Source organism: Thalassophryne amazonica, chromosome 22, assembly GCF_902500255.1.
Source record: "Thalassophryne amazonica chromosome 22, fThaAma1.1, whole genome shotgun sequence".
In the NCBI taxonomy this organism is placed as follows: Eukaryota; Metazoa; Chordata; class Actinopteri; order Batrachoidiformes; family Batrachoididae; genus Thalassophryne; species Thalassophryne amazonica.
The window spans coordinates 9,312,414-9,330,900 of record NC_047124.1 but is presented as its reverse complement, the minus strand read 5'-3'; the positions used below and the strand labels follow the sequence as shown (position 1 = coordinate 9,330,900).

The following is an 18,487-nucleotide window of genomic DNA, read 5'->3' as shown; positions in this document are numbered from 1 at the left end:
GGTGCTCCTCACTCACTTCATCACACTTTTTGTGGTCTTTGTGGCTCGCACTGTGGAGTGGATGGTGCAGACAGTGAAATGGACAAATCTGTGTGCACGTTACACAGTGTCGGCGTTTGACTCTGTCTACAGATATCTGCACTGGGGAAAAAGGAAAAATTTATCTGGTGGTGCCAATAAAGAGATGTCCCCGTGTTTGGACACGGAGCCACAGTGATCTTTTACTCATCTCGGTTGGGTATAAGGCGGCGGAGACTGAAAATGAATGAGTGAACTGTTGCCAGCTGAACTCGGAGATGGAATATGTAAACTCCATGGAATGAAGGCCTGACTGACGCTGGAAAATGTTTAAAATCTTTGCATAGTACGTACCCAAGCCTGCATCTCCAAGCCCAATGACAAGGGTTGTCTGAGGTCTTGACCAAGTGATCTTGAGGTTTTACCTTGATAAGCAAAATTTGTCAAGATATTGCCTACATACCCATCAACCACATGGACAGAGTCTAACAGTTCTGAGACCCGCTCTGTTTTTGCTGACAGGTGACAATATATGACCACTAATTAGAGAGTATACCTCTATCAACAGTCTGCCAACACTCAAATATTGATCATGTGCAAGTTGTAATCCACTAACTCGTGGCGTCATGCTCAATCATTCATGCATGCTAGTGTTATTTTAAGATGGGATTTAAAATACATATAAAAAAGGGCTACAACTATCATGCATTGGATTATAAATCAACATAACTCAAAAAAGAGATGGATTTTAAATATGATTTGGGAAACGGTTACACCTTGAGCCAAAGACAGGCTTTTTTTAGTGTGAGAGAAAGCGAGATATGGGTGGGCATTTCCATGTGACTTGCAGCATAGTTTTTGGTCAAAGTTATTTTTTGTTTACCTTCCAAACATATACATTTTTATATTTCTTACATGCTTGTGCCGGCTGACACAAGGTGTGAAATAAACAAAAAGTAAATCTTTAGTCTTTTAATTACAACGTGACTGACGTTACCCCAAAAGTCTGTTTCTTGAAAAAACAACTTATTTTATATCTAGAAAAGTTTTCTAGAGAAATTTTCACATTTAGCTGGCTTGTCCCTTATCTCCTACGCACCCGTTTGAGGAGTCTGATGTGCGAAGTTTGCTCTCTCATATCTAGAAAACTGAAAATGCAAGGAAAGCACTAATATATATATATATATATATATATATATATATATATATATATATATATATATATATATATATATGCACACACACCTTTCCTATTTTTCCCATTCGGCATAGAAATGCCCAGGTATGCTTTTTTTTTATACTATATAATCTTACTGCAGTGGAGGTGGTGTTGGATTTGTGACAGAAAACTGCATTAAGAACTTATGACGATTCACTCAGCGAATATATTTTGTATGTTCATGCCTGCGTCAGCGCCTGACATATTTTATTTTGTGTAAACAGTCTTTAGATGTGAAAGAATGAAGTCACTCTGGTTAAAAAAAAAAAAAAGTATTATCATTTGAGATGCTGCTTGTGTGGTATTCAGAAACTAATACTACTGTTACTGTTCAGGAGCTGCTAATGCTTACGCTTGACATTAATCCAAGTACTTATTCAAAGTTAATTTATGCAATTAATATGATGCAAAAACGTGATGAAATAAAGTTGTGATTAATGACGGCATAACACAATGTGTAACTTCACCACTCGATGATACTGAATCCTATACACTGTAGCTTTAAAATACTGCCATAAACAGGATGTAGTAAAGAGTTTCCGACAATCCACTGGCTGTCCTATTTTGTTACTTGTGTCAATATTTGAATAAGGCCTTAGGTTTCGATGGTGGCTGGGGAAAAAAAGAAGGCACAGCTTGGAAGATAAATTACACTGGTCAAACCTTTTTTTGCATGGACTTTGCAAACTGATTTAGGGTAATTTTGGGGTGCTGAATCTGGATCTGAGCTCAGTTTTCCTCTATCACATAACTTTTTTTTTTTAATCTGCATGTTCCGTATTGATGGATTATGCAGAAGTTGCTCATTCACTCACAAGTTTGATACCCCTAATCACGCACAAAAGCAGCTTTTAAGATATGTTCGCAAAATGTGAACAAGAACTGTAATATCGTTTATGGCATCGAACAGATGTAAGAAACCACAGCTTTTACTTCAACGCTTGATACGAGAAATATGTTTTCATATCTCAAAAATGTGATGTTATTGGCAAAAACTAACACCAGATTCAGATACAGCACCCCCCAAATGACCCAAAATTCCATGAAAAACTCCATGGAAGAAAAATCGTGTTGACCAGTGTGAAAGCATTAAACTAATTTAGTATTACCATTTACTCCAGCCTAAATCAACAATATTGTGAATGAAATATTTCCCCTCCCGGAGCTACTGATTGATAATGTTAGTCATAAGAGTACGTAGTCAATTAACACTCAAGTTGTAAGATACAGCTGTGTTTTATTCCAGAGAAAAGCAGCTTGGTAAGAGAATGTGCTGCAATCTGCAGACACCTTTTTCATCTCATGCATCCTGCAAAGTTCATATATACAAGCAAAGTCCCCATGGGTAGAACATTGCTGGATGCAATATACATATAGCATGTAGGTTTACCAAAAATTAGTCCTTTGGCTTTCAAGCAAAATAGCTGAATCTGGAGATAAAAAATACTTTTTTTTTTTTTTTTTTACTGGACATTACCCTGAATCCAGCTGTGCTGGTATCCAATGTATAACCAGAAACATCTTGGAGTCTGACACCAAATCTGCATTTTTAAACTTAAAAGGAAGGCTAACCTGGAGCAGAAACATGACACTCCCCCCAATCAAATTTAAGACGAGGATTATAAATATTGTCATACAAAAGCACACACTGCCACATTATTAGGAATGTATTTAAGATTTATTGCACTGGAATTTATGCTTCACCATGTGTTGAGCGAGGTGTTCAGTCATAACTGTGCTGGATGGACTGTACATTGCCACGTGTGCAAACAGGATAAAAAAAAAATGTCAGCATATCATAAGTGTGACAGAGGAACAGCCAACCTGGCCTTTTAAAGGGCGTCTAATCTGATCAGGGTTGTCTGGATTACAGCCAGTGATTAGACCCAAAAAGGACATAAAGGGGCGTGGCCGTGTGGGTCACCTCCAACACAAGCCCTCGGTTAAAACCCCCGCCGCCGACAACGCTCGTCCTGAGCCCTTGTTGTGTGACTGTGAAGCGGAGAACATCCGTCTCACAGTAGACCCATTGGGCTGAGGTTTGTCAGCTGCACATCCAACGGTTGCTACTAGAAGGAAATGGGCAACACAAACGGCAACACCGTGGACGACCTGCAGGCGGTTGAGATGCACCTGTGGTACAAGAAGTTCATGACAGAGTGTCCATCAGGTCAACTCACCCTGCATGAGTTCAAGCAGTTCTTTGGGCTGAGAGAACTGGATTCCGAGGCCAACGCCTACATTGAGCAGATGTTCCGTACATTCGACATGAACAAGGTAACATTCTGGGCTGGGTTCAAGTAAAAGTGAATGAATTGTTTTTCCAAACATAGCAGAACAGGGATGTCTGTTTCTGTCAGTTTTAAGAGTCAAAGAAAAGTCAAAATGGATGATGCATGTAAGGACTTTGATCCTAGAGAGTGCAACACAATCTCAAGCAAAAACAGAGGAAGCACCTGCAAGTACTTAGTATTTTGCAGTGTTAAAGTGCTAGATGCCAAGTTTTTATTCAGTAGTCATATTTATGTCCCTATTTATGTACAAAGCATGTTATTTATGAATTGTGTTTACAAACAGTATAGTTTTATTTGCAATATTTTTTTTTTGGTTTATGAGCAACAGCCAAGATCCTGGAATTTTGCAAACCAATTAACATTAGCGCTTGCATGTAATCTTAAATCTTTCAATAAAGTAACTTTATCACCGCTATTCAAATTTCCAGTGCATCTGGAAAGTATTCACAGCACTGCACTTATTCCACATTTTATGTACAGCCTTATTCCAAAATGGATGAAATTCATTTATTTCCCTCAAAACTCTACACACAATACCCCATAATGACAATGTGAAAAAGGTGGGGGTTTTTTATTTTTGCAAATTTATTAAAAATAAAAAAACTAAAATCACACGTACATAAGCATTCACAGCCTTTGCCATGATACTCAAAATTGAGCTCAGGTGCATCCTTTTTCCACTAATCATTCTTGAGATGTTTCTACTGGGTGAAAACCTGCTCCAGAGTGCGCTTGACCTCAGACTGGGGTGACGGTTCACCTTCCAGCAGGACAATGACCGTAAGCACACAGTCAAGATATCAAAGGAGTGACTTCAGGACAACTCTGTGAATGTCTTTAAGTGGTCCAGCCAGACTCCAGACCTTAATCATATTGAACATCTCTCGAGAGATCTGAAAATGGCTGTGCACCGACGCTCCCCATCCAACCTCATGGAGCTTGAGAGGTGCTGCAAAGAGAAACACGCAAAATTTCCCAAAGATAGGTGCACCAAGCTTGTGGCATAATATTCAAGAAGACTTGAGGCTGCAATTGCTGCCAAAGGTGCATCAACCATGTACTGAGCAAAGGGTGTGAATACTTATGCACACGTGAATTCTTAGTTTTTATTTTTAACAAATTTGCAAAAATTAAAAACTTTTGTCATGTTGTCATTATGGGGTCTTGTGAGTAGAATTTTGAGGGGAAGAAAATTAATTTACTCCATTTGGGAATAAAGCTGTAACATAAAATGTGAATACCTTCCAGATGCACTGTAGATTAACCTGCAACAGATCTGCAGGGATATCCAGAAATTTTACTGATTAATATCATGGTACAGGTACAACATGCACACTTCAACATTAGTGTCTCCATTTTTGTGAAATGAATTAAAAGAGTGTGTGTGTGTGGGGGGGTCATTCTTGTTATGCAAGATGCAATTATTTCAAGCACAAAGGTCTGGCAAAAAAAAAAAACTTTTTTAAAATGAAGAATCATCGTATTAGGGGTGGAACACACTTAATTTGAGCAAATTATTTTCCATAATCAATCGGCTGCTTGTCTACAAGATAAAAAAAAAAAAAAATCCCTTTACAATTTCCCAAAGTCTGTTGTCATAGGCATGAAAACGTTTTTTTTGTTGTTTTTTTCACTGAACAGACCCCCTGTACCCCCCCCCCAAACATTCGGTTTTCAATGATTTTTAAAAAGGAAACTATGAAAGAACCAGTCAAAATCCAGCACATTGATTAATCCCTTGTCAGAAATTTTTTCTGTTAAGTGATAAATCTCAACACCTGTAAACTGTAATCATGAAGTTCACCATGACACCAAACGCCCGATTCAGGCCATCTTAGAGACAAAGGGTCACTGCAGGATGTGCCTGTCTGAGAAACTGCATTACTATATTTAGCAACTCCCATCAGATCATAAAAGGCAGCGGTAATCTTTATGCATGACTCAAACTGAGATTATCTATGAGACGATGCTGTGATGCAGAGATTATAGTCTGTGCTCAGACAGAATCTATCCAGGAGTCCTTCATTTCATTCTCGTGTCTTTAATCAAAATTAAGGGTTTTCATCCCAAGATTGTTTTAAGTTACTCGTTTGATAACTTGTGTGCAACTCTATCATTTTTTTATTTTTTTTATGCAGGATGGCTACATAGACTTCATGGAGTATGTGGCTGCCCTGAGCCTGGTGATGCGGGGAAAGATGGAGCATAAGCTACGCTGGTATTTCAAACTTTACGACGTGGACGGAAACGGCTGCATTGACCGCCATGAGCTCCTCAACATCATTAAGGTATAGAGCCCTTTACCATAACAGCCCCACTGCCATCCAAAAAGTATTCTCGCCCTCATCCTGTCACACCAATTTTATTCTGTTCCCCAAGGCCATCCGGGCGATCAACGGCAATGAGAATCACGAAACAACGGCGGAGGACTTCACCAACAAAGTCTTTGATAGAATTGATATAAATGGAGACGGTAAGATTAGGAATAACTCGGTGGTGGTTGAACAGTGAATAAGCAGTTTTTGGGATCATGTTGTTAGAGCTGGTAAACGGTACATTTGCATACTTAAGTGTGACATTTATTGGTAGGACAAAAAAAAATAAAAATAATTCATAGCATCTTTAAGAGGCCACAGTAGGGAGGAAAAAAAAAAACCCTACAGGTGAAACATCCAGTAATAAATTCATGTATCCAAGGAACAACCCATTTGTGTTCCTGTTGCTTTAATTGGAAAGGTGCTGTTGTGTGCCACACCCCCCATGCAGATATGGTGCAAGTTTTTCCTCCACCCATTCCCATGTGCTCCTGTCACACAGAGCAAACAGAACTCTGGATACATCTTCACCGAAATCTAAAATGAGCTATTTCACACAAAGTTTTTGTACGCAGTCACAGATTTGCACAACATTGAAGATTTTTTCAAACAAATCAGGTTTTTAACTGCGTGAGATAGATATATAAGAACTGTACTTCTGTGCAGACAAAGCAATATGCAAGGATTTTTATTTTCTTAATCACAGCCTAATTAAGTCCGATCTTCATCTTCCTTCCAACAGGGGAGCTGTCCTTGGAGGAGTTTGTGGCCGGTGCACGCAGTGATATAGAGTTCATGGAAGTGATGATGAAGAGTTTGGACCTCACCCACATAATGACCATGATCCACAACCGGAGGCACAGTGTGTAAAGTCTGGCTCCAGCAGGTCACCTGTGGACTGAGATCCTGTTCAAGAATGATGAATCCAGTTTGACGTGACAGCAGTGTAAATCACTAACACCACTTTTGGTCTTGAATCTGTAAAAGACATACGCACATTAAATGCACTGGGATGACTCGGCCGACCTTTGTGAACAGGGAATTGTTCTTGTTTAATGCTGTTGACATCTCCCAAGGCCATCTTGGCGTGATGGATAACATCTCAGACAGCCCACTTAGCCTCAGGTACCTCGAGGGCTGAGAGAGAGACGCAAGCCGAGCGGCAATTACATGCACTCAAACGTACTCTTCAAAAATTTTATCTTTGTCCTTCTGCACCGAGTTACTCTAATCAGTTTAGGTGTGCTCGCCTGTGGTGTTTACGGGAGGAACGGTAGACTTCAGTCTGCTGACTGTGACGAGGACTGAATCCTGCGCTTTGTGAGCACACGTTAACATGAAGTGATATAGATCAGTTTATCCAAATGTTTACTTTTTTAAACATTAATTTAATGAGGAAAGGTGGTTTCATAATGTGTACTGTTGATCGTTCTGATTAGTTTGGCATAAACGCACACTGAGGTTGATTCTCATTATGTACGCTGAACCGGTGCCTTCTACTGGAAGACAGAATGTTTCACTTTGGCTTTTGCTTGTTTTTACAATAAAAATGATAGTGTGTAGTCCGGTGTGGGTTTTCTTCTATAGTCTCTTGATTCTTACAAATGCAGAAAACAAATATGATGCACATCACCATGGAACAAGATATTACTTCAAAGCTTCATATAAGATTTGGTCATTTACTGTGAGGAAATTAGAGTAAAATCCCAGAACATTTATTTTTGAAGATTAATTTAATGCAAAGCTTGTTTGTGTTTATATTTGTTATTTATAGTAACAATGACATCACTGTCCTCAGAGAAGGAGGGAAAAAATTGCAGATCACAGAACGGTTTCTGCAAGGATGATGATTCACCTGCTTATTTGTTTTAACAGATGTGCTCTGCTGAAATAATTAGTTAACATAAATGATCAAAATCTCAAACAATTCCTTCAAAACAACAGCAAAAAAAAAGTCAAGTGTATTTGCTAATATGGTCTTTATTTTACAGATTGGCATATTGAACATATTTTGAGATAGAAGCTTCTGCGTCAAACTTCACTTATCAGCCACCTGGGGGGGGGGTAATGCATGAAATTAATTATTTACATACATTGCTCCATGTAATGTGGAGTTGCATCCTGTGAAAAACTTGTGCCAAATCCATGTGTAGCACCACTTTGGATCTGCTCTGGTGACCCCAAGTGAAAAACAAGGGAGCAGCCTAAGGGACTTACTCTTGCATACCATAACTCTCCCCTAAACAGTCTTTGTGTTCCTCTTGTTTGTTTTACGCTGATCTCTTTAATGCACAGCAGCCTCATAAGAAATCGTAGAGGTACTTCACAATGTCAAAGTTCACCGTCCTGAAAAATAAGTCACATGAAACATTTTATCAGCAAAGAGACTGTAAAACCACTTTTCTGCAGTGCTTCTTCAGTCTCGTGCGTAATAACACACACCTGGATATGGCACAGATGAAGTCCAAAGAAACGGCACATTTGTACTTGGGGGCGTCCAGCTGGTCATCGTGACCCACCTGAGTTAAGAGCTGCAAGGTCACCAGAGATGAGATCTAAACAGACACACACACAGAGACAATTTGGCTATAAACAGCTTTTCCACATTTTGATGCAAAGACACTAAACGATGAGAGCCAGCCGCACAGATATGGGTCAAAACTAATTCACTAAAAACATTTCATACCCAAGGCTGAAGACAGACATGCAGGCATGTGAAACCCAAATCACATGCACATTTCAAAACTCTAATCCTGCACAATCTGGCTGTTAAATATGACTCTCTGCATAAGAATGGAAATACAAGTCTCATTTCTTATTTCTGTGTTAACAGCCAACACGTCTCTGGGAGCATCAGTGAACACCATTCTCGCCGTAACTGCTGCAGCACTCCATGGACAAAACGATTCCTTGGCGCAAATGTTTGGACTTAATAATTATTGCTCAAAAATTACTTGAAGACAGAGACATCCAGCTGGGTTTCCTCTAGTCACAGCTCAGCAGATGTGGGCAGCAGCATGCGAGTTTAATGCACAGAAAAACTGGGTTACATTGTGTAAGGTCCCCTTTACTCAGGTCGGCGGCAGCTGTGAGTGTCGTGTGGTTTAAAACGTGCCCAATCCACAGAGGTGAGGCGTGTGAAAACACCTGTGTAACCCCTTCAGCGGCCCTTGTGTGTGTTCTTGTCTCACGTGGAGTTTGTGCGCCACAGATGACGTCGCATTCCCATGGAAACCTGACACTTTTTTTACATATACGAGGTCTGTTAGAAAAGTATCCGACCTTTTTATTTTTTTCAAAAACCATATGGATTTGAATCACGTGTGATTGCATCAGCCAAGCTTGAACCTTTGTGCGCATGCGTGAGTTTTTTCACGCTTGTCGGTTGTGTCATTCGCCTGTGAGCAGGCTTTGTGTGAGCAGTGGTCTACCCCTCTCGTCAGATTTTTATCGCGAATAAATGTCTGAACGATTTGGAGCTTTGCTGCATCAATTTTTTCCAGAAACTGTGAGAGACCTCCAGGTGGTAACCATTCGGAAAAGTCAGATGGCTTTCAGGGACGATTTTATGGGGATTACACAGATTAAGGAGTGCTCCAGCCGGTTTAAAGACCGCCCACAGCTGCTGAGAGCGTGCCGCACTCTTTAAAACTCACGGCACACAGCACCAATCATTACACCCCTTGGCTGTGATATTGAAAAGATATTGCTCTTTTTTCCCCCCAAGTTCATGTCCAAACTCACATCACTCTGGTCATGTTACAGTGGACTGTCTTTGTGCGTGTGTCAGGCGGCCATGGGGTGCTTTGTGAGGTGTTAGTGCATCTTCTGGGCTTGGTGACTCTTCTGCAGAAATCAGGTTTAGCTTCATACTTCAAGGTGACCACTGCAATCATGGCGGTTTGTGAGAGGATACCGAGCGGACCTTGTAAGGTCCTGGTGGCAGCTGAGCACCTCTTTGGCATCATGCGCCATTCAAAATGATTTCATGACCGCACAAGGACCTCGTCCCATGTAAAGTGTGCTGGATTTCAAACCTGGGAGAAGATGCTGGCGGTGGGAGCCACTCTACTGTCCACTACACTGTAGAAAACAGCCAACAGGCGGTCCAGAGGGAAGGGTTTGGGTCCCAGCAGGTGGTTACTTGTCTGGATGAGAGACGCCTCATTAATATACATGTTATACCCAACAACCTAACAGCATTTTTATAATCACCTTTTCATTTTTCTTCAAGAAGTTTGTTTTTCTTATTTTACCATGGTGCTGTTGTGAGGAAAGAGAGATTTTAAAGTAATTAAACGCCTGAAAATTTTAACATCAATGATAGACTCAAAAGTTTAAAACCTCCGCTACCTTTAAAAAGAAACGTCTGTCTGTGCGGGCAGGGTTGTAGGATGCCAGGTAGGCTGCAATTAACAGGAACTTGGAGTAATAAGGTAGTTCAACATGAGTGTGAGCAGACAGACCTTTTGAAAAACAGAAAGTCAACAAAAATTCAAATATAGTTTTGGAAGCCTGCAGGAAAGAAAAAACATCTGTTGTGTTCTTGCATGATTTCACTTCCGTCATCAGTGTGTGATGTTTAGTGCAACTCTGTGTGTTTGCACCTCTCAAGGCTTCAGATTCGTTCTCAGTTTGCTGCAGCTGTTCCCACTGAAGACTGAACACAGAGAAAACGTGCATTAAATCACAGCGTCAACAACAAAGACGGTGTCACACAAATATTTTCATCTTTTTGGAGGAGAAAACTGGAAGAAACCCATGTTATATATATATATATATATATATATATATATATATATATATATATATATATATATATATATATACATATATATATATATATATATACACACAAACATATAAAATACAGACCTTGAAACCTCTCGAAGATAAACTGTCTGCATGGCTTTTTTCAAATGAGGTTCAATGTTTTTCCACAGCTTGTGTGTTTCATTCTCTTTCACTGTACACAGAAAAAATAGCAACTGCATTTATTTAAAAAAATAATAAATATGAATAACAACAATAATAATAATAACAATAATAATAAACAGCATGCCAAAACACTGATGACAAAAAAGAGGTAATTATGAATTAAAGACCAACTACAAAAATAAGACTAATGAAAGATTAAATTTCCCAACACAGGTCATTTACTATTATTATCATTATTTAATGAGTTTGGTCTACATGAATGAATTCATGACCCCCCCAGGCTACTACAAAAACATTTTTGAGGCACACACACTCACGATCTGATTTTCAAGATATCAGAAACATATCACCAGAAATAAAGGCCAAAATTGCCCAATTTGACAACTGGAAACAATGCTTTAAGGGGGGCTAAAATCTATACCAAAAAAAGGGGGGAGTACGTTATGCAATATTTAACATTTCTTTTTTTTTGAGTTTGAGAGACAAACAAGAGTGATGAGAGCAGATGACGAGACCTCGATGTGTTACCTTTTTCTCCTTCCAAAGGCTCACAGAACTTTGAAAAGTTGAGGGCAGCCTAAATGAAACAAGGAGAGAAAACTAAAAACAGACTGAAAGAAAATCTAAATAATGACAAATTTCTCATGCCATTTCTTTTGATGACTGTCACTGTGTTTGTCTGACCAGGTGACGAAGCTCTCTTAGGTCTCGGCACACGGAGTAAAAGACTCCCAGCAGGATGTTGATATAAGATGCGTAGAACTCAGTGGAATAAGACGGATGGCTGTCCTGGGAAAGAATCTGCAGCAGCTCACCTGCAAGGAAGCAAATTTCATGAAGATTAATGCATAAGAAAATGTAATAGTGCAGTCTTGTGGATTTTGCATTTTACTTTCATCTCCAGAGATGAATTATTTTAATGTCAGGTTCATCGGAATGTAAACATATAGCAACACAAAGCTTAATGTAGTTGAAAACTAAGTAATCGTTACTTCAACAGTATTCCCCTGACAGTATTTCAACAAGTTCTAATTTGAACTGGAAAATGTACACACAGTTCAATCTAAAAACTGCATGATTAAAACCTTTATCTACGGTCTAGTTTGTCAGTGGTTTACAAGTGAGAAGCAACTGTAGTTACAGCGGCTTGTTGACTTTCAAAAACACCTCAGATGTGTTTACAGAAGCCACACTGCCACCTTCCAGACACACACATTAAAAACTCAGATGTTTCTTCAGAGACACTGACAGTCTCACATTTCACACAGAAGTGCTGAATTTATAAGATGATATGTGCTAATAAACCTCTCTTCCACAATCGCTGCTTGAAGTGTCAAAACAACATCACAGGTACAAAGCACACCTCACACCGCATCTGTGTGTCAATAGTATGCAGTGTGGCTTGTTATTCATGACACGGGCCGACGTCGCCTCAGCGCATGACTTTTAATAATACCTTTACTGTAGTCTGGAAAATGGAGCAGAAGGGGTTCAAAACAGCCTGTGTTTGGTCTGAACTTCTCCCACGCTATTTCACTGAGCAGGATGACAGTGACGTTGTCCTCCACCTAAACATATGCATTACCAGAAAAATTATTTACTCTTTGAACAGTCATTTAAAGCATTTAGAAAAGAAAAGGGAAAGATTTTTTCCTACTTCCAGCTTGTATAAAGTTAGAAATGTCCCCCTTTCTCCATTTGAAATTGCAAATTGAATATCTTCAACTCTTTAAACAATTGACACAGTGCATAATCTGTGCACAAAATAGAGCACAGAGGGACTGTATTTACTATCAGAAACTGGGCATGCTATGACTGAGAATGCGTGCTAAATCTGCACCAATGAATCTGCACCAATGAGTCAGAGCATGCCAGAGGCCACCAAAGCTCCCTGAGGTGAAGCAGTGACACAATGCTTTGTATTTGTCAATTTGTTTTCCCTCTTTCTTTTGCTTAACTGTTTTTTCCAATTTAGTGTTGTTGTGTATATCAGCAAAGTGTAAGCGCATCATAAATCTGCTTGTGTAAATTGCATCTGAATATTGTGCTGCTGAACACAGCAATCACATCAGCTGTATGTCAGGACTGACACTTGTTCGGCTTTGCACAGGATGGAAGATAGGGCTCACTCTAATGGGGCAATACAGAATCATTTCATCCATGACCATCATCATGTATTTCCAAACCTGCATCCTAATTATGACTTCAAAAGCCTTAATGGCTGCAATAAAGCAACATAATAATTGCATTTCCTCATGGAAAGATTCATCTCCACAGAAGTAACAAACACAATATTGTTTTTATTGCTGATTTATTTAAATAAAAATGTTGGGAACAGCTGGCATCCCTCCTTGAAAACAGCTCTGCAAAAGAGGCACACCCACTCAGCTCAAAGTCCTTTACTAAAAAGCAGCTCTCTGACTTTGCTACATTGTCAGACAAGTGTTATAAACAATTAAGTATCTTACTTAGATGTAAGAGATGACACAAACCGCACAATGCAAATTCTCACCAATTCCTGAAGACGCAGAAGAGCAGGAAGGAGATTGGCATCCATGTCTCTCAGAAGCTCTGCTTTTTCCATGACCTAAAAAACATGGTTTCATCAAAGTACTGCAACTGTACAGTATTCTCAGAGCATTTGCATGATACATTCCAACAGTACATCAAAATGAAGGAACGATTCTCTTGAAATGCAACACTTGAAGAACTCACAATATAACGGGTCTGTCTGGCAGTGGTCTGAGAACAGTGCTGTCTGTAGATGCGTATAAAGTCCGACAGGGAGGGACTGCGAGGGAGCAGCGCAGCAGCATCACAGCCAAAGAAGGACAGCAGTATGTGTTCAAACAGCAGGCCGACAGAAACACATTCAACACAACTGACCGTGGCTTGAGGCAGCTGCAGAAAATGGAAGAAAGGTGTGCGACTATTATTAGCCTGGCATTTGTGACGTTAACACACATCTTTACACTGAACTGAATACACCTGTTGATTACAAAAATGCTTTGCAATATTTATGTCATATCACTGCTTTGCTCTCCTGTAAAGATGCTCAATGCTGCAGTTGAACAACAAGCAAAATTTTGCAGTGATAGAAAAGAACATGTTGCATGCGTGTTAATATGCATTACTGGGTTTTATGCAGTAGAAGAAATAAACAGCAAGTTTCTCTCACCTCTAGTTCCTTCAGCAAAACGCGTATCACATGACTCTTTCCTGAGGCGCGATGACCATAGATGAAAATTGAAGGGTAGCTGTACTGCTCTGGCTGCAAAAAGAAATAGTTCACTTTATTTTAACTTAATATTGTACCACACAAAACAAAAACACAACTAGAAATTATGTCATTCATCAAGGATGATTTTCCTTGAATTAAAATAGAATTAACACAAAACAAGTCCTTTGAAAGTGTGAGCTCAAGGAAATCATGAAATTGTGATTATTTTCTGACATTTGACAAATTTGGAAAATGACAGATTTGTCAATAATGGAAAAGTATGTTAATCCCTAATGCTACGGAAAAAAAAACATAGCAGTAGTAATGCATGCTGGTGTAACTGTGCAGTATTAATCCAGCACGAGGATGCAAACATCACAATTTTACCACAATGCTAATTAACCACACTTGCGCTTTTATGGTTAATTAAAAGTAAAACATGCTATGAATAACTGATGGAAATAGATTGCTGACAAAGAAACTCTTAGGTGACCAATATAAAATGTCTTTCCTAATATATTAAATAATGTAGATAAAAAAACCTGTCATTTGACTTTTTGTTTTTGAAAGCCAGCTATATTGTACTTTATCCATTTATGGTGAATATTATTAGGTCGATGCCCCTTTCTCCAACACCAAGCGCACCAACTCATCCACAAAATCTGGATTTAAGAAGAAATACCTGCAGACCTGAAAGACTGACAGTCACCATCTACAAATGGTAAGGAGACAAGTCTGACTGCAGAGACCATCGTGGAATCGCCTTGCTGTTCACTGCAGGAAAGGTTTAGATTGCCAACAACCGCCTGAGACCACGAGTAGAAAACATCCCATGGACAATAGATATGATCTTCACTGTCCATCAAATGCAAGAAAAGTGTTGAGCACAACACAAACCATTGTACCTCACCTTCACTGACTTGACAAAGGCAGCAGCATGTCACACCCACTTCTGTGGAAGACCCTGAGCAAAACAGACTATCCAGAGAAATTCATCAAGATCCTGAGGCTAAGGGGAGGTGATGGTCTAATGGTTAAGGTGTTGGGCTTGAGTCCAGAAGATCATGGGTTCAAATCCTCACCTGACTGGAAAATCACTAAGGGCCCTTGGGCAAGGCCTTTAATCCCCTATTGCTCCCGGTATGTAGTGAGCGCCTTGTATAGCAGCACCCTCACATCAGGGTGAATGTGAGGCATAATTGTAAAGCGCTTTGAGCGTCTGATACAGAGCGTCTGATACAGTCCATTTACCATTTCTCCACAATGGCATGTTCACGACAGTTACAGTAAATGGCACAAAAACTGAAGCCTTCAACGTTTGATCAGGTGTAAAGCAGTGCTGCGTCACTGGCCCATATGTTCTTGTTCATCTTCATGGCAACTATCCTCCACTTGATCAAGTACAAGGTGCCACCATTAATTGACATCATGTACAGAATATATAAAAAGCTGTTCAACCTGAGACGACTGCGAGCCAAGATGAAAATCGCCATCACTTCTAGTATGCCGACGACAGCAGGGTGTCATCCTTTACTGAAGATGTTTAGAAAAACGAAGTGGCTACGGGTACGTACAGCCGTATCTTCTGCAGGACTGCTAAAGGTACGGACTGAGGGTCACTAAAGATACGGACAACGTACGAATGAGTTTTGAAGCCTTGCCGAACCTTTAGCCACATATGGTACAGGTACGGACATATTTGCGCATTCTGATTGGTTGGTAAGACACCCTCCATATCTTTAGAACGGTCTCTGTAGATACGGGCCCGTACCCATAGCCACAGCCTTAGAAAATCCTTGGAACCTTAGATGAAGCCGACACCAAGCTTGGTCTTGACATCAACTTGAAGACACAGATCCTGTACCAGCCTTCACGCAACATGGTCAGTCCAGAGTTTCCTGCTGTAAAACAGCTATATTCCCCACCATAGAGATTTTCCTTCTTCTAATATTTCAGTCTTCATATTGTTTACAGTCATGAGGTCCTTTTTCTTGTAAATATAGCTCATAAAAAAAATCACTGCAACAAATTTTCAGTTTAACTGACTAGTCTATAAAATATCAAAATTACTTAAAGTGACACACAAACACATATATAGTTGAGAAGTTGGACCAGTCAAACTCAAATTTCTTGATATCAAACCGTATCTAAATAGCTGTCAATCATTTTCTCTCTCTCGATCTTGCCCAATCATTTAAAATGTTTAATTATTTGATTAAACTAAATCAAGCATAACCAACCATTTACAGTGAAGGGCAAACAAACTTCACGTTTTCATTCCAGGTCACATCAGCATCTGATTTCACGTACAGAAATTAATCAGTGGGATCACCAGCTGCACACTGTAAACTGATTCATACCTCTCCCATTATGGACAGCAGCAGGCCAGCCTGTAGCTCTCTGCAGGGCAGCTGCTCAGTCACCCTCTGGAGCTTCTGCTCCTCATATCCTGGATGCTGCAGCGCTGCTGTCATCCTGATCAGAATCAGAACGCTGCCACGCGACTAAAAACAAGCTACGTCACTTGCTAGCAGCTAGCAACCAGTAACAAGACTCCGGACACGACGACGAGCAGCTAAAATACAGTACAAACGAGAAATGTACCGTATAACTCTTAACCGTAACTGCGACAGGTTAGTTTTAAAATGTTCATACATCAAAACGAAAGCACACAACAGAGTTACAAGTTAAATATTAGTCGTACCCTCAAACACCCGGCACACAGAAAGCATTTTCGCACTGCGTCTGAATACGTCACACTACAATTAACCAATCACAATCCCACGCAGCCTTATGGGTAATGAAGTTTTCTATTCTTTACGCACACTTCTTGCACTCTGATACCGCTCCATGACATTTATATGTATGTTCCAAGATGTGTTTTCTTTATTCCTCTCCAAAAGAACCAAAATATTGAAAATAATCCAATCGTGTGGTTTTGCGTGTTTCATTTTAGTGTTTGACATATTTACCACGTCTGTTTACGTAATGATTGGGCAGTAGATTGGATTCACCCCCAGAATTACGCACTAATCACCCCCCCACCAGCACAAAACGTGATTAAGGATTTGGAGGTTGGGAATATTTGTCTAACATTTTCCACTCCCATGGAGTTCCTCAAGAGATTTTCAAAATAAAAGCACTTTGTTGTGGCAGAACGAGTAGACCTTTACTCTGAAACCAGTTTATTCCGATGCATTTTGCCTTTTTTTTTTTGTAAAATGGTCCATTATTATGCCCCGCCTCACGGCGCTTAGTCCGGGTTGTCCATCTGTCCGTCTGTCTGTCCAGCTGTAATTCGTTCGCTGCAATGTAGCTATTGCTCGCAGAAACTTCATATTTGGTGGGTACATCCCTTGGAGGAGTACTTAACATGGGTTTGAAGGCCAGTGACCTTGACCTACTTTTGAAGGTCACCAATGGTCACAAGTGTCATATCCTTTGCCGCGTAGGTCAGCACCTTTTGCTCACAGAAACTTCATATTTAGTGGGTATTTGCCTTGGAGGAGTACTTCGCATGGGTTTGAAGGCCGGGGACCTTGACCTACTTTTCAAGGTCACCAATGGTCACAACTGTCAAATCCTTTGCCATAACATTGCTCAACACCCATTGCTCGCAGAAATGTCATATTTGGTGGGTACATGCTTTGGAGGAGTACTTCGCATGGGTTTGAAAGCCGGTGACCTTGACCTACTTTCCAAGGTCACCAATGGTCACAACTGCCAAATCCTTTGCCACAACGTAGCTCAGCACCTATTGCTCGCAGAAACTTCATATTTGATGGGTAGATGCCTAGGAGGAGTACTTTGCATGGGTTCGAAGGTCGGTAGCCTTGACCTACTTTTCAAGGTCACCAATTTGTTTGCCGCAATGTACCTCAGCACCTATTGCTTCTAAAAACTTCATATTTGGTGGGTACATGCCTTGGAGGAGTATTTCGCATGGGTTTGAAGGCCGGTGACCTTGACCTACTTTGCATTTGCATTTGTTCGAAGGCTACCGACTTTTTATGGTCACCGTTGGCAACATCCTCTAAATAAATATAATGTCAATCTCCAATTTTTCCACTGTGTATACCAGTTTACATCAAACACATGAGGGTTTAACCAAATACCTACCCCACACATGTACATATTACTGCACTTTACATGGAAAATAATACTGCGTGCGGGGCATTTTGTGACGAATGTCTCTAGTTTTACTTTTATGGTTTAATTCTTTATATACGCTGTATTTTCTGTTTTTTATATTTGTTGTTCAGATAATTTTGCCGACAAATAAACTATGCAAACTAGATATTCTTCCTAATTTGTGCATTTATTTATCACACTGTTTTTCCATTAAAAAACGTAAACAAATGTAAAATTGTGATTATTAGTATTTTATTTTCTTTTATCTGGGTTATTAACATTTTATATTACTCCCCATTCTTATTCCAATTTATTATGGAGATCCTCAAGTGCCGGCATATTAAAACATTAA

General features: G+C 39.8%; 2 protein-coding genes across 2 annotated transcripts; one reads left to right on the top strand and one right to left on the bottom strand.

Annotated features, from left to right (window-relative positions):
• Nucleotides 1-2,983: 2,983 nt before the first annotated feature.
• On the top strand, nt 2,984-7,410 carry guca1a (guanylate cyclase activator 1A). Its single transcript, XM_034163299.1, has 4 exons — nt 2,984-3,514; nt 5,670-5,819; nt 5,911-6,004; nt 6,589-7,410. The coding sequence occupies exons 1-4, from the start codon at nt 3,317-3,319 to the stop codon at nt 6,714-6,716; spliced, it is 570 nt and encodes a 189-aa protein (XP_034019190.1). The 5' UTR covers nt 2,984-3,316; the 3' UTR covers nt 6,717-7,410.
• Nucleotides 7,411-7,753: 343 nt separating this feature from the next.
• orc5 (origin recognition complex, subunit 5) lies at nt 7,754-16,756 on the bottom strand. The gene is made up of 14 exons (XM_034163297.1): nt 16,365-16,756; nt 13,963-14,055; nt 13,500-13,685; nt 13,297-13,371; nt 12,241-12,352; nt 11,469-11,599; nt 11,313-11,361; nt 10,722-10,812; nt 10,454-10,506; nt 10,200-10,312; nt 10,062-10,109; nt 9,884-9,994; nt 8,289-8,401; nt 7,754-8,192 (listed from the first exon to the last, which is right to left on the bottom strand). Exons 1-14 carry the CDS (start codon nt 16,476-16,478, stop codon nt 8,147-8,149), a joined length of 1,335 nt encoding a protein of 444 aa, XP_034019188.1. The 5' UTR covers nt 16,479-16,756; the 3' UTR covers nt 7,754-8,146.
• Between the last annotated feature and the right edge of the window lie 1,731 nt (nt 16,757-18,487).

Excerpts from the sequence above, each read along its gene's own strand:
- guca1a (XM_034163299.1), top strand. The coding sequence starts at position 3,317 with ATGGGCAACACAAACGGCAACACCGTGGACGACCTGCAGGCGGTTGAG. Across the intron at positions 3,515-5,669 it reads GTACATTCGACATGAACAAG|GATGGCTACATAGACTTCAT; the intron begins GTAACATTCTGG and ends TTTTTTATGCAG. Across the intron at positions 6,005-6,588 it reads AATTGATATAAATGGAGACG|GGGAGCTGTCCTTGGAGGAG; the intron begins GTAAGATTAGGA and ends TCCTTCCAACAG.
- orc5 (XM_034163297.1), bottom strand. The coding sequence starts at position 16,478 with ATGACAGCAGCGCTGCAGCATCCAGGATATGAGGAGCAGAAGCTCCAG. Across the intron at positions 10,313-10,453 it reads CGAATCTGAAGCCTTGAGAG|GTCTGTCTGCTCACACTCAT; the intron begins GTGCAAACACAC and ends GTTTTTCAAAAG. Across the intron at positions 10,110-10,199 it reads ACAGACGTTTCTTTTTAAAG|CACCATGGTAAAATAAGAAA; the intron begins GTAGCGGAGGTT and ends TCCTCACAACAG.